Source organism: Leptomonas pyrrhocoris (assembly GCF_001293395.1).
Source record: "Leptomonas pyrrhocoris isolate H10 chromosome Unknown, whole genome shotgun sequence".
NCBI lineage: Eukaryota > Euglenozoa > Kinetoplastea > Trypanosomatida > Trypanosomatidae > Leptomonas > Leptomonas pyrrhocoris.
Genome location: NW_015438382.1, coordinates 431,940 through 443,720, shown reverse-complemented (window position 1 = coordinate 443,720; position 11,781 = coordinate 431,940). Strand labels below are relative to the sequence as shown.

The 11,781-nt window shown below is 57.5% G+C and overlaps 5 protein-coding genes across 7 annotated transcripts; all 5 read left to right on the top strand.

Moving 5' to 3' along the window:
• Positions 1-155: 155 nt before the first annotated feature.
• On the top strand, positions 156-2,427 carry ABB37_08842 (hypothetical protein; the record flags this gene model as incomplete). The annotated part of the gene is made up of 1 exon (XM_015807963.1): positions 156-2,427. The coding sequence occupies exon 1, from the start codon at positions 229-231 to the stop codon at positions 2,425-2,427; it is 2,199 nt and encodes a 732-aa protein (XP_015653621.1). The 5' UTR covers positions 156-228.
• Positions 2,428-3,027: 600 nt separating this feature from the next.
• On the top strand, positions 3,028-6,198 carry ABB37_08841 (putative katanin-like proteinserine peptidase Clan SJ family S16; the record flags this gene model as incomplete). The annotated part of the gene is made up of 1 exon (XM_015807962.1): positions 3,028-6,198. The coding sequence occupies exon 1, from the start codon at positions 3,250-3,252 to the stop codon at positions 6,196-6,198; it is 2,949 nt and encodes a 982-aa protein (XP_015653620.1). The 5' UTR covers positions 3,028-3,249.
• A 418-nt stretch (positions 6,199-6,616) lies between these two features.
• On the top strand, positions 6,617-7,303 carry ABB37_08840 (ecotin putative (ISP2); the record flags this gene model as incomplete). Of its 3 annotated transcripts, none has more annotated exons than XM_015807961.1 (1): positions 6,617-7,303. In XM_015807961.1, the coding sequence occupies exon 1, from the start codon at positions 6,719-6,721 to the stop codon at positions 7,301-7,303; it is 585 nt and encodes a 194-aa protein (XP_015653619.1). In that variant the 5' UTR covers positions 6,617-6,718. The 3 variants fall into 3 exon arrangements, with proteins under 3 accessions (XP_015653619.1, XP_015653618.1, XP_015653617.1); XM_015807960.1 differs by having other exon boundaries at positions 6,619-7,303; XM_015807959.1 differs by having other exon boundaries at positions 6,668-7,303.
• Positions 7,304-8,381: 1,078 nt separating this feature from the next.
• ABB37_08839 (putative ecotin) lies at positions 8,382-9,829 on the top strand (the record flags this gene model as incomplete). The annotated part of the gene is made up of 1 exon (XM_015807958.1): positions 8,382-9,829. Exon 1 carries the CDS (start codon positions 8,684-8,686, stop codon positions 9,827-9,829), a length of 1,146 nt encoding a protein of 381 aa, XP_015653616.1. The 5' UTR covers positions 8,382-8,683.
• A 1,161-nt stretch (positions 9,830-10,990) lies between these two features.
• Positions 10,991-11,296, top strand: ABB37_08838 (hypothetical protein; the record flags this gene model as incomplete). The annotated part of the gene is made up of 1 exon (XM_015807957.1): positions 10,991-11,296. One exon carries the CDS (start codon positions 10,991-10,993, stop codon positions 11,294-11,296), a length of 306 nt encoding a protein of 101 aa, XP_015653615.1.
• Positions 11,297-11,781: the final 485 nt, after the last annotated feature.

The following is an 11,781-nucleotide window of genomic DNA, read 5'->3' as shown; positions in this document are numbered from 1 at the left end:
CCATCTCCGCTCTTCGATAATGTGGACGAATGATGTATATGTATGTTTAAATGGAGAATCAAAGAGTACAATTCCACGGACGTTTATACACTCCCTCGTCTCCCCTTCCTCCGCCTTCGTTCGCCTCTTTCCCTTTCGTTCGCCGCTGCGTCGTAGCTGCTATTCATTTGCCACTGTACTCTATTTACCGCTGCTGCTACTGTTGCGCCCCTTTTTCTTGGTCTCGCAATGTGGCGCAAGAGCACCACCAGCAAGCCCAGCACGGACAACGATCGCGTGAGCGGGGGCGATCCTGCAGCTGCAACCGCAACCGCATCTGCACGTGTCACCGGCACCACGCGCAAGTGGCCGCTGCGCTCGCTCTTCCCCTCCGCCAGCCAGCCATCGCAGACGACCCTTTCGCGGCAGTACCAGCTGCACAAGAAGATGGATACGGTAGAGTGCGATGATGATGACGATGAGGACTGGGACGCAGTGGAGCCCACCCGTGCCGCAGCTGTCAAGAACCCCTCATCTACTGGTGGTGCAACTGCTGTGGCCGTCATCCAGCCCTCCACGCTGCACACCAGCGGTGGCGATGATCCATCGGACGACCTTTCTGCCTCCGTCTCTTTCGCAGCTGCGCAGGTAGTGGCGCAACTGCCTGGCATGAACCACGTCCGTCAGCGGCACGGCGGTCCCGCACCCGTCGGCCTCCGCGGGTCCTTCAACGGTCTCAGTGCGCCGGTAGTGACCGCGGATGCTAACGACGCAGAGGAGGAAGACTGGGGTGCGCCCGTCAAGCCTACTACATCAGCCCTGCCCGCAGCCCCCGTGGCCGCAGCACCCATCGCCGCCGTCACGTCCGAGGCTGCTGATGCTCTCCTCATTCCTCCTCGCTCGACGACGACGACGACACGCACCGAAGAGGAAGATGACAGCATTTTTGTGTCGGACGACGCGGCCGTCGTGCATCACCGCCGCTTCCCAGCTCCGGCGCACACGAGTCTTTTCGACATGGCGGTTCTGCCTTCCCCGGCCACGTCGTCTCCGCTGCTCCCTCTCAACATTGCCAAACCCCATGAAGGGGTAGCCCCGGCAAGTCCTCCTGCTCCATCGTCCACCGCTGCCGCCTCCGTCGCATCGTACGCACCAGCACCGGCTGCTTTTCATAGCGGCATTCGTGGCCTGCGCACCTCGCGCGACGGTGGCGGCGGCGGCGCCGTCGGTGAAGCCGCCACGCTCGATCGCGGAAAGAAAAAGAAGAAGGGCCTCCGGGCTGTCGCGATCCTTCCCTTCTCGTCTCCCAATACCCCCGCAGCTACACCAGCAGTTGTCGTATCGGGCAGTAGTAGAGCCGAGAAAACCAACGAACAGCAACCGCAGGAGCACAGCGGGGGTGCAGACTTATTATCTCAACGAAGAACCCAAGAGGCGGAGCGGCAGCGTCTGGTGGCCGAGGAGGCGGAGCGGAAGCGTCTGGTGGCCGAGGAGACGGAGCGGCAGCGTCTGGTGGCCGAGGAGGCGGAGCGTGCACAGGTGAGAAGTGACGGTGTAGAAGCGGCGCGCATCGTCTTGGAAGCTCTGTATGATCCTTCATGCGAACATGAAGTGCGATACGCCCGTCTCATCCCTTTAACGCAGAAGCTGTCGAATGCTGAGCAACTCCTCTTCGGTGGCGACGCGGTGGCCGTGGATGGCGACGCCAACCCATTCACCTGCTACCGTGAACTGCTGAGATGTCTGCTGGACAGCGCGACGCTGAGCACCACCGGTAGCACCGACTCGACCGTCATTGAGCCCCTGAGATTGGAGAGGGCCGTTGGTTCAACGTGTGAGACGTGGTCAAGCGTCTCCGCGGGCTTGCCCTCTGCGTGGAAATGCGCCTGGGGGTCCGCCGTCCAACAGCTTACCTCTCTTGCGGCCCCGAAGGAGGAGGCGGGTGATCGCGGGCCAGAGGAAAATCCCTCTTGGATCCCCGCTCAGCGGATTGCCGCGGCGCTCACCGCCCACCTCACGCGGTGTTCCCGACAGGTTGCGGTACAGGGAAGCTGTTCCTTTTCCCTCGTCGACGTTCACGCGTGTGTGATGGTCGCCTTGCGGGAGGCGTTGTCATTGCGACGTGCGTGCTCACCTGTGCAACTGGTGGGGGCGGCAGGTGAGCCCGCGTCGTGGGTGCAGCCGCTCCTGGGGTGTGTCGCTCAGGCAGCTCTCCTCAGTGATGGAAAAATAAAATCGCGCGCCATTGTCCCCACTAGCCCGTGCAGAAGCGGTCAGGACGGCGAGCGTGCTGGAGACGCGGTACGGCGTGTTCAGCGGCAGTTGCGGGAAGGCTCGTGGGTTTTGTGGTACCTTCTGCGTGTGGTGGGACTCATGAGCTGGTGGGACGCGGTGGAGTCAACGTTGGCGCAGAATGGAAAGGCGTCGTCAGACGGTCTGCGTGTGTAGACTTCGTTCTTTGTTTTGTTTTTTGCCTCTTCGCACCGCAATATCTTCTGCCGTCTTACTCGGCTCCCTTTCTTATACTTCTTTTACTCGTATTATCTGTTGCTTCTTTTTGGGGGGAGGGGACTCTCGAATAGCGTCTTTAGCGCTTCTGCGGGGATAAGTCCCGCTTTCCTCATCTGTGTTTCCTCTGTTCACTCTTCTAGGAGACTCCGCTGCCGTTGACCGTGTCAAGAAACCGTAAAGAGATGCGAAAGATGCCGCGCTGCGGTCTGTGCTTGAAAGGAAGGAAACGCATTAGTCTACGTTTCCCGTGTTTGCAGCCGCAATCGTGTTGCTCTCCGCCATCGTCGTGCGATTCTTTGCCTCTTCCTTCGGCTTTTTTTTGCGTATCCACTCCTATGCGTCATCAAACTAGCAGCTCCATCCAGGACCACCTGAGACAGCGTAATCGTGCGCGTGCCTCCTTTCCCTTGTTGTTTGCTCTTCTCTTCGGCTGGATAAGGAGGGGAAAAAAAAACCTGCTGAACGGCAGAGGGGGGGTGCGTTGTAGCTCGCTTTCACGTTGCCTGATCCTCACTCGTCTGTCCTGCTTTTCCAAAAGCCGCACACGCGGTGCAACTGATTTCGATGCATTCCCTGATTCAACAACAAGATAGAAACAAGAACGGTCGACTTCCAAAATTAGAGTTAACCACGTCCACAAAAAACGCCTAGAAACGCGGCACAGCAAACACGCACGTAGAACGAGACATACATATATACATCTGTACACACAAACACACACACAAGCTGAGAACGAGAGAGAGAGAGATCGAAATCCACATGTTTGCGGCACTCCGCGCGATCGGGCAAGCAGGCGCGGCCTCATCACGCGACCCGCAAACAAACACCAATGTGCAAGGCGCCTCTTCGAAATGGAAAGGTGAAGGAATGGAGGAATGGATGGCAGCGCAACTCCGTCACACCACGCGACACCAGAGTGCGGTGCGAGCTCACCTGGAGCAGCAACAGGCAGAGAAACACGGCGACGAAGATGATGCACCAAAGCGTGAAGCTCAGGCTGCCAACGCGAATTTTAATGCGCCGCTGCCGCGTCTTCCCCGGTACGTCAGTTCACAACTGTGTGCAGAGTACGATAAGACTCTGACGGCGCTGCGCGTGACTGCCGGCGCGCGTCCACCGCATTCTCCTCTTGCATCGTCCATCGCTTGCGTTGAAGACAAAAACTTGGAGGCGTCAATGGCGTTGCGCATCTTCGCTGACTCCCTTCCTTCTGCCGTTGTGTGGGGTACGGCAACACACGTGTGGCGCATGGAAGAGCACGCGGATTGTCCGACCCTGCGCCGCCTCGCCGCGGCAGCGCAGCAGCGAGATCCTTTCGGCGTGCAGCAAGACGCTCGCCTTACACGGGAGCTCATGCCAGCTGCCCTCCGCACCGGGGCCTCCGCAGAGCTTGGATTTGTACTAGAGGCCATTCACCGTGCGAAGACGGCAGTGCGTCTAGCGCCCGCGCAGGCACCACGCAAGCGGCCGCGTGCCTCGGACGAGCTTCAATACGAAGAGGATGGTGGCCGTGGTAGCGGCAGAGAGGACCACGCCGTGGCTCCTTCGCGACGTCTCACACAGAGAAAGGAAACGTCTGCGTATGTACCTGCCCCTTCCATTTCCCTCCCTCTTCGCTCCACGTCTGCCCGGGCACAGGCGGCCGCCTCCTCGTCGCGGTCACGCTCTCGCTCACCACCGCCACCACCACAAACGTCGTCCGCGTCTGGGCAGGCTGGATGTGCGTTCTCTACCGATCTGCCTCTCGCAGACGTTGGTAATAGGAAGCCGCACGCAGATCACAATCCAGCAACTTCGTCCTTCGCTTTTGGCGTACGCATCGCGGGGCAGAGCGGCAGCGTTAGGGGCGGTGGCAGCGGCAACCTGGTAAAGGAAGGAGATGCGGATAGCCAGGGCAACCACGACGGGTCTAACGGAGCAACGGGCAGTTCGAACGACCCTCCTAGATTGCAGACTGGTCCTGCGTCCGCCGCATCGCCACTAATGCCTCCTCCCTCGACGCAAGCCCTTCGCCAGACGACCCTTGCCGCGTTCAGCTCAAACAGTGGTGTGGGAGGCAATCACCCATCACCACCACCACCTCCATCGAAAGTTGCACCGTCAGCCGACGCCGCACAGACCTCCAGCCCCACCTCATTGAGGCGGCAGACGTGGTACAGCCCCCCGCCGCTGCCCGGCGCCTCCAAAGCCCCACCCTACCCGTGCCACGTACGTGGCAACGTGAGCGGCAGTGACGGTGTAGATGACGCCTCACTCAATCGCACAGCGCCACCGCCCGCTGCTGGGAACAACGGCGGTTTTGTCACTGCTGGGGAGCAGCTCGTCGCAGATGTGAAGCAGGGTCGTACGATGAACTCGGTGTACCTCAGCAAACGTTCGCCTGCGCTGGGGCTGCGTCGCACGGGCTTTCAGCCTCCCTTCCGCGATCAACCGGCGCCGCCGCCGCAGCAGCAGCAGCAGGGGTGGGGTAATGTGCAGGAAAGCGGACGAGGAGCCGCCGTCCCGCCCTCGTCGAACAGCACCGACGTGGGACGCGTGGGTGGAAGGCCGCCGACACACAACGCCCGCACGCCTGCCACCAACGATGCCCACAACAACAGCGACAACGAAGAGGGGGGCAGCTACCCCGCCTCGCTGCTGCTGCCAGACGGCTCCGTGCCGCCTATTCTCCTCCCCCTCGACCCGAAGCTCGTGACGCAGGTCGCGATGGAGATCTTAGACGGCGGCGCCGGCGCACGGCAGGTGGGCTGGGACGACATCGCCGGTCTGCAGCACGCCAAGGCGAGTGTGGAGGAGGCCATCGTGTGGCCCCTGCGCCGCCCCGATTTGTTTGTCGGCCTGCGCGACCCACCGCGTGGGCTGCTGCTCTTTGGGCCGCCCGGCACCGGGAAGACCATGATCGCCCGCGCCATCGCCAACCGCGCCGGCTGCACCTTCCTGAACATCTCCTCCTCCTCGTTGATGTCGAAGTGGATGGGCGATGGGGAGAAGCTCGTGCGGTGCCTCTTCGCCGTCGCGACGGTTCGGCAGCCGAGCGTCATCTTCATTGATGAAATCGACTCGCTGCTGTCGATGCGCGGGGAAGGGGAGATGGACTCGGTGCGGCGCGTCAAGACAGAGTTCCTCGTGCAGCTCGACGGCGTGGCGACCGACCGCGCGGATCGGGTGTTGTTGATTGGGGCGACGAATCGGCCGGATGAGCTGGACGAGGCTGCCCGGCGCCGCATGGAGAAGCGGCTGTACATCCCGCTACCCGATGAGGCGGCACGGCGGGAGTTAATTCAGCGGCTGCTGCGCTCCCTCGGCCCCGATAGCGGCACCGCAGACGAGGCGGACAAGCACACGAAGGCGGTTGGATCGATGCCGCCGGTGGCCGTGGTCCACACCCTCACCGACGCTGACCTCGACAGCGTTGTCCGCCACACACACGGCTACTCCGGCGCGGATTTGAAGCTGCTGTGCAGGGAGGCGGCGATGGGGCCGCTGCGGGAGATGTCGGTGGGCCAGCTGAGCGAGGTCTCTGTGGCGGATCTGCGGCCGATCCAGCGGCGCGACTTTAAGCAGGCGTTGAAGCGGCTGAAGCCGAGTGTGGGCCCAGCAGAGGTGGAGCGCTATGTGGAATGGAATCAACTGTTCGGCTCCTTCCACGACCAGGACAGCGACAAGGACGAGGAGGACGCCGATTCGAACGGTGGTGCAGACAGCTGAGAGAGAGAGAGAGATAGTGATTTGGTTTGGCTTTTTAATGAAAGAAGAGGCGATTGGCTCTTCCTATGTACGTTAGCTGTTCTTATTATTAGTTATCACAAGCTGCTAAAATGCAATACAAATTACTGTTATTTATGATCTTTACAGAGGAAAAAGGAAAGGAAAAGAAAAATAGGTGAATGAAGGCGAGACTGTGTACGCACAGCAATGCCATGAAAGCGCAATCGGTGTCAGCAGCGGGGATTCGAAACACTATTGTTTTGCTGCTATTGTTGTTGATTTCCTTCTACGTACCCTACTGAGTTTTTGCGGCGTGTAGTGAAGAACGCAGCCATCGACTTCATCTCCGTGAGCCTTTTCCGCTCTGTATGCTCCTTATTTCTAATACCATTACTGCTGTCACCGTCGTGTTAACGAAGAGACTGCTTTGAGTCACCGTCTTCCATCTTTGCTGTCTTCTTCCATTGAAGATCGCCGCGCCTCGGTGCGGAACTCCACGCTCCTCTATCCGCTCCTCGCGATGAGCCTCATGCGCCGTGCCCCTCCTCTTCTCATCACCCTCCTCTGCATCGCTCTCCCCACCAGTGGACTGAATTTTTCCAAGCACATCCAAAACGCTTTTGCCTCCCTCTTCAGCCGTCGTCCAAAGGAAACCATGGCCGATCCTGCGCAGCGACTGAAGGACCTGAAGGCTCCCTACCCGGAGCCGCGGCCGGATCAGCGCCGCTACGTCATTTTCCTCGAGCCCAAAGGCGACCAGGAGGAACTGGACAACTACAAGGTGGAGCTGATGCCCGGTCGCGTGGAGAGCGTCGACGGAGCGAACCATCACCGCGTCGGCGGCAACGTCGAGGAGAAGACGATCGAGGGCTGGGGCTACAACTACTACGAGGTCACGATGTTTGCGACGGCGAGCACGTTGATGATGCCGCTGGGCGCCGCCGCGGAGCTGCAGCCGCGCTTTGTACGCATGTACGTGGACCAGCTCTACCGCTATAACAGCAAGCTACCTATTGTCGTGTATATGCCGAAGAACAGCGAGCTGCGCTACCGCATTTGGACGGCCACCGGCGCCAGCGAGGGCGTCCCTGCACCGGAACTGTAACGTGCGAGTAACACAAAGAGTGGAAAACGGGGTAATGCTTTCGAAAGGATGGCTGAGTTTGTCCACGTACGCAAGCGGTTACTGTATTCCTATTTCTTCCTATTATTATACACTCTATTGATTTGTTTTTCTCTTTTCTATTATGTTGTCCACCGAAGTGCGGGGTGGTGGTGTGTGCGTTTCATCAATGCGCATACGGCTTCTTTGTTCATTTCTTTCACTTGAAGAGAAGGGAGCGCTGAGCACGCGGTTTTGCAGCGCGCAGCGATCGCTGCGGATCCCCGGCAAACGAGAGAGCGCCTTTTACGTCAATTCGAAAGAAGAAAAAAGGAAATTCGCCAAACGGAAGGAGGAGGGAGGGGTAGGGGAAGCTCTTGAAGGGGGGGGGGGTGGAGGGGCGAATGATGGATTCGCGGAGCGCGCACTGTTGATTCCTCCTCCTCAAGTTTGGTTGTTTGTTTGTTTTGAAGATCACTCTTTTCTTCTCTTTTCACCGCGGTCCGCGCCCGGTTTCAGACAAAAGCAAACAACACTAAAAACCCCACAGCGGTGGATTCCAAGAAAAAAAAAAAGAGAGGTCCTCCGAAAGGGGGAGTTTTTTGTCAATGCGAGCAGCAGTAAAAAAGAGAAGAACGGGAGAAGGAAGGACAACACATGTTATGCGTTAAGTGGCGATCTTCTTTGTTTGTTTGTTTTGGTATCCGGCGTATGATGGCTCAGCGTTCATAAAGCGGTCGATTTTTTTGTTGAAGTGGGGTACGTGCTGCGTAAGGCTTGACTCCGCAGTGCGTGTGTGGAGCGGGTTTCGTGCGACGGTGCGTCACACCTCCCCACCGACGAAAGGCGACATCGGCCATGTACCTTTACCGTGTTGCCTGCACGATGTCACTCTCTCTCCCCCTCCCCCCACCCCTCGCCATCTCTTCTGTTCTCCTGCTCGTCTCTTCAAACTTTTCCTCTGCACTGCTTTTCTTCCTTTGTACGTATGCAATTGTCATATATATATATGCATTCAAACAATAATACATGGTACGGCACCGCCTGTTCGTTAACACACGCACACCGATATGATCTACCAGTTTAGCGTGTTCTTCACCGGACACCCTCCGTCTTTCTCCGTTGTTGTTTGTTTCTTTGTTATCATCATTCTGGAGATCATTCCCTTTCTATTATTATTATTTTTTGGTTTTTCTTTCTTATTGTTTTCTGCGTACACCGCGTATCTCCCCCTGCCTTCAGCACTTGTTTTGTTTCCACTAACCCCTCTTCGCCATCATCATCATCATCATCATCATCATCATCTCGTAGAGGCTGATCTATCACTCTTCCTCTTTTCCCCTTGTTTTTACTTGCTTATCTTCTTTATTTTCTTTATCCTCGATGCCTACTCTCTCGGACTTCGGCGCCACGTACCCCGCGGCGGCCCCTGGCCAGGAGCGCAAGGTGATCTACCTCCCCTCGTTCGACCCCCGCGTCGAGGCGGACCACATGCGGGTGCAGCTCATCCCCGGCCGTCACGAGGACTGCGAGGACGGCCGCCTATACAACCTCACCGGCACCATCTCCGAAGGCACCATCGAGGGCTGGGGCTACTCGTATTACGTCGTCACCCTCGGCGACATCTACGCCGCCCACCGCACCCCCGCAGACGCGGAGGGCGCCACCACCTTTGTGGCCATGTACGAGAACCCGATCATCACCTACAACAGCAGGCTGCCCGTTGTCGTGTACATGCCAGAGGGGACGGAGCTGCGCTACCGCATTTGGAGGGATGAGCTCGGTCGGACCGCGGAGGAGACGGCTCCGGCGGCTGCCCCAGCTCCACAGGCCGCTCGCCACCGCTCCAACACCGATGAGCTCGATAATCCACGTCGTCGCAGCGCGCAGGTGAAGGAGTATCCGGAGCCGGCGGCCAGCCGCGATATCCCGCCGATCGCCGGGTACGAACAGGAGGGCGGACGGAAGTCACGCGAGTACGTGGCGGAGGCGCAGGAGGCCCCCGCGCTGCGTGCCGAGGAGGGCGGACGGAAGTCACGCGAGTACGTGGCGGAGGCGCAGGAGGCCCCCGCGCTGCGTGCGTCAGAGAAGGCCGGCGACCACGACAAGGCCTATCGCGAGAAGGTGGCCCAGGAGCGCCAGCAGGAGTTGCGGGCGAAGGAGGCGCAGCCCGACGACCGCCGTGAGCATCGCAAGAGTGACCCCAACTCGGAGCGTCGCCGGCACAGCTCGACGAAACCGCGCAAGCACAGCTCCTCGGAGGTCGGCGAGGCGAGTGCAGAGCGGCAGCGCCGCCTGTCCTCGACGGAGAACTCGCCTTCCGAGGGCTACAAGCGCCTAAGCGTCGATAAGGGTCGCAGCGACTCCGCCGCCTCAGGCCGCCCGTCATCTACGTCGTCGAACGGCAAGGAAGGAGCTTACGAGAAGAAGGCGAAGAACTTCTGGAACCGCGCGCGTGGCAACTCCAAGTCGAAGGATTCCTCGCCCAAGAAGAGCGGCAGCAACGGTGAGAAGTGGTCGGAGATGTAGGAGAATGCCGATGCGTGACCAGGCTTACAGGCACACAAAACACTCCGTTAAGCTTCTGAAACGGTGGTCCGGGAGTTGGCCGAGTGAGAAGACGAAGCGGAGTTGTCAAAGTTACTTTTTCTTGAGGTGTGTGTGTGTGTGTTTGGTTTAATGTACTGCTGCCTCGTTTCTCCACACCTCATGGAAGCTGCTGCCTCGTTTCTCCACACCTCATGGAAGCTGCTGCCTTTGGCGCACGTAACGGTACAAAGGTGTTCGCGCATCTCCGCTGTAGTTGTTGTTGCTGCCGTAGCCTGCGGCTGATGCACCGCTCCCCCCCCCTTCTTTTTCCTTTCCTTGCTGTTCCGCTGTCCCTATCTGTTTCGCACGCTCCCCGGACGTATGAGGGCGACGAAGGAAGAGAGAATGGATGAGCAGCTGGAAAAGGGAAAAACGAAAAGCCGTGCTGTTGTAGAAGTGACGGGGGAGTGTTTGCACGGGGAGAGCAGCGATTTGCAGCGGAGATCTTCTTCCTTTTCTTTTTTCCTCTCTCTCTCATTGCGGGGTTTAAAGAGGTATTTTTGTTTTGTTTTCCGCTACTGCAACAGCCACTGTCCTCTTCAGTTTGTCACAGACGCGTCCGTTCACAGCATGCATTATCGTCTTGAGATTCTTCTTTTCTTCCGTGTGCTGCTATAAGTTTTGGCCGTCTTCCTCTACGTATATATATATACGTACACATATATACCGTGTACTTTCCTGGGTAGTCAACGGACCAGCGTGTGGCTTCTCCTCTCTGGGCCGTTGCATTAGATCGCCTTTCTTCTATTTTTTTTCTTCTCCCCTTTCTCGTTTCTTACTCTTCTGCCTGGTTGGTAAGGGGAATTTGTTGGACGGAGGAACGCACGACCGTGGGTGGGGGGAGGAGGAGGATCCGCTCCCCTTCTTGTGAAAACAAGTAAGAGGAGAAACGTGCGCAGAAAAAAGGGGGGAAAAAGCTGCTCTGCGTTGCACCAAGACGCATGCCGTCTCCGGCACCGCCTTTTCAGTTTTCTTTTTACGTGTTCTCTCTCTCTCTTTCTGTTTTCCAGCCTGCGCACAAGCAGGCGGTAACTCCGCCGTGTTGTGGTTCGCTGCCGCTTCGCTCCCCAGTTTTCTTTCTCCACCGCCTTCGATGCATATATGTATGTACGCATGAACTGTTTTCATCATTGTAGCCGCTTGCTTTCCTTTTCGTTACTTCTCTCTCTGTCTCGCTGCCTCTCTGCCTCTCTTATTCATCTGTATTTAGTTATACAATGCAACAGCCCACTTTTGTCTTTGCGCGTGTGTGGGGCTTCTCCGATGGTTTCTCCTCTTCTTTTATTTAATTATTATCCTGCAGCCGTAGAAATATATATATATATAGGAAAGAAAGAAGAACTTGCTTTAACTTGTCTGGGTGCGCATCGATGCGTGTCTCACCGCCACTTCTTTCTCTTCTCGTAATGTGTGTGTTTGTGTTGTTTGTCTTTCCGTATCTCGTGTTTGATTTTCCTCTTCTCCATCGGTGCGGGCGATTACTGCGTGTTTGACGGAGCAGCTGAAGCACCTCGATGGCGTTGACTCGTTGTGTGGACGCAGAAGGCGAGGATTTGGCAAGAGGGTGAAAGAGAGCTATATAATGACGACGCTACGCATATGAAAAGGAGGCAGCTGCAGGTGCATTTTTCCCTCTCTTTTCTCCTTTCTCAAGATTAGACATGCGCGTCGGCCGTGACGAAATAATAAAGTTCTCTACGTATGTGTGTTTTCCTGTAGATGCGGATCTGGGATGGATCAGGCAGTCGGTCCGCACGCGTTGCAACCGGCACCCTCCGCCGTTCGCCATTGCCGCGCGAACTATCCGTATCAACGTCAAATGTGTTTTTTGTAAAAAGAAAAATCTTTTGCTGTTTTATCGTGTTGATATTTTTAAGAAGTCAAATATGCTG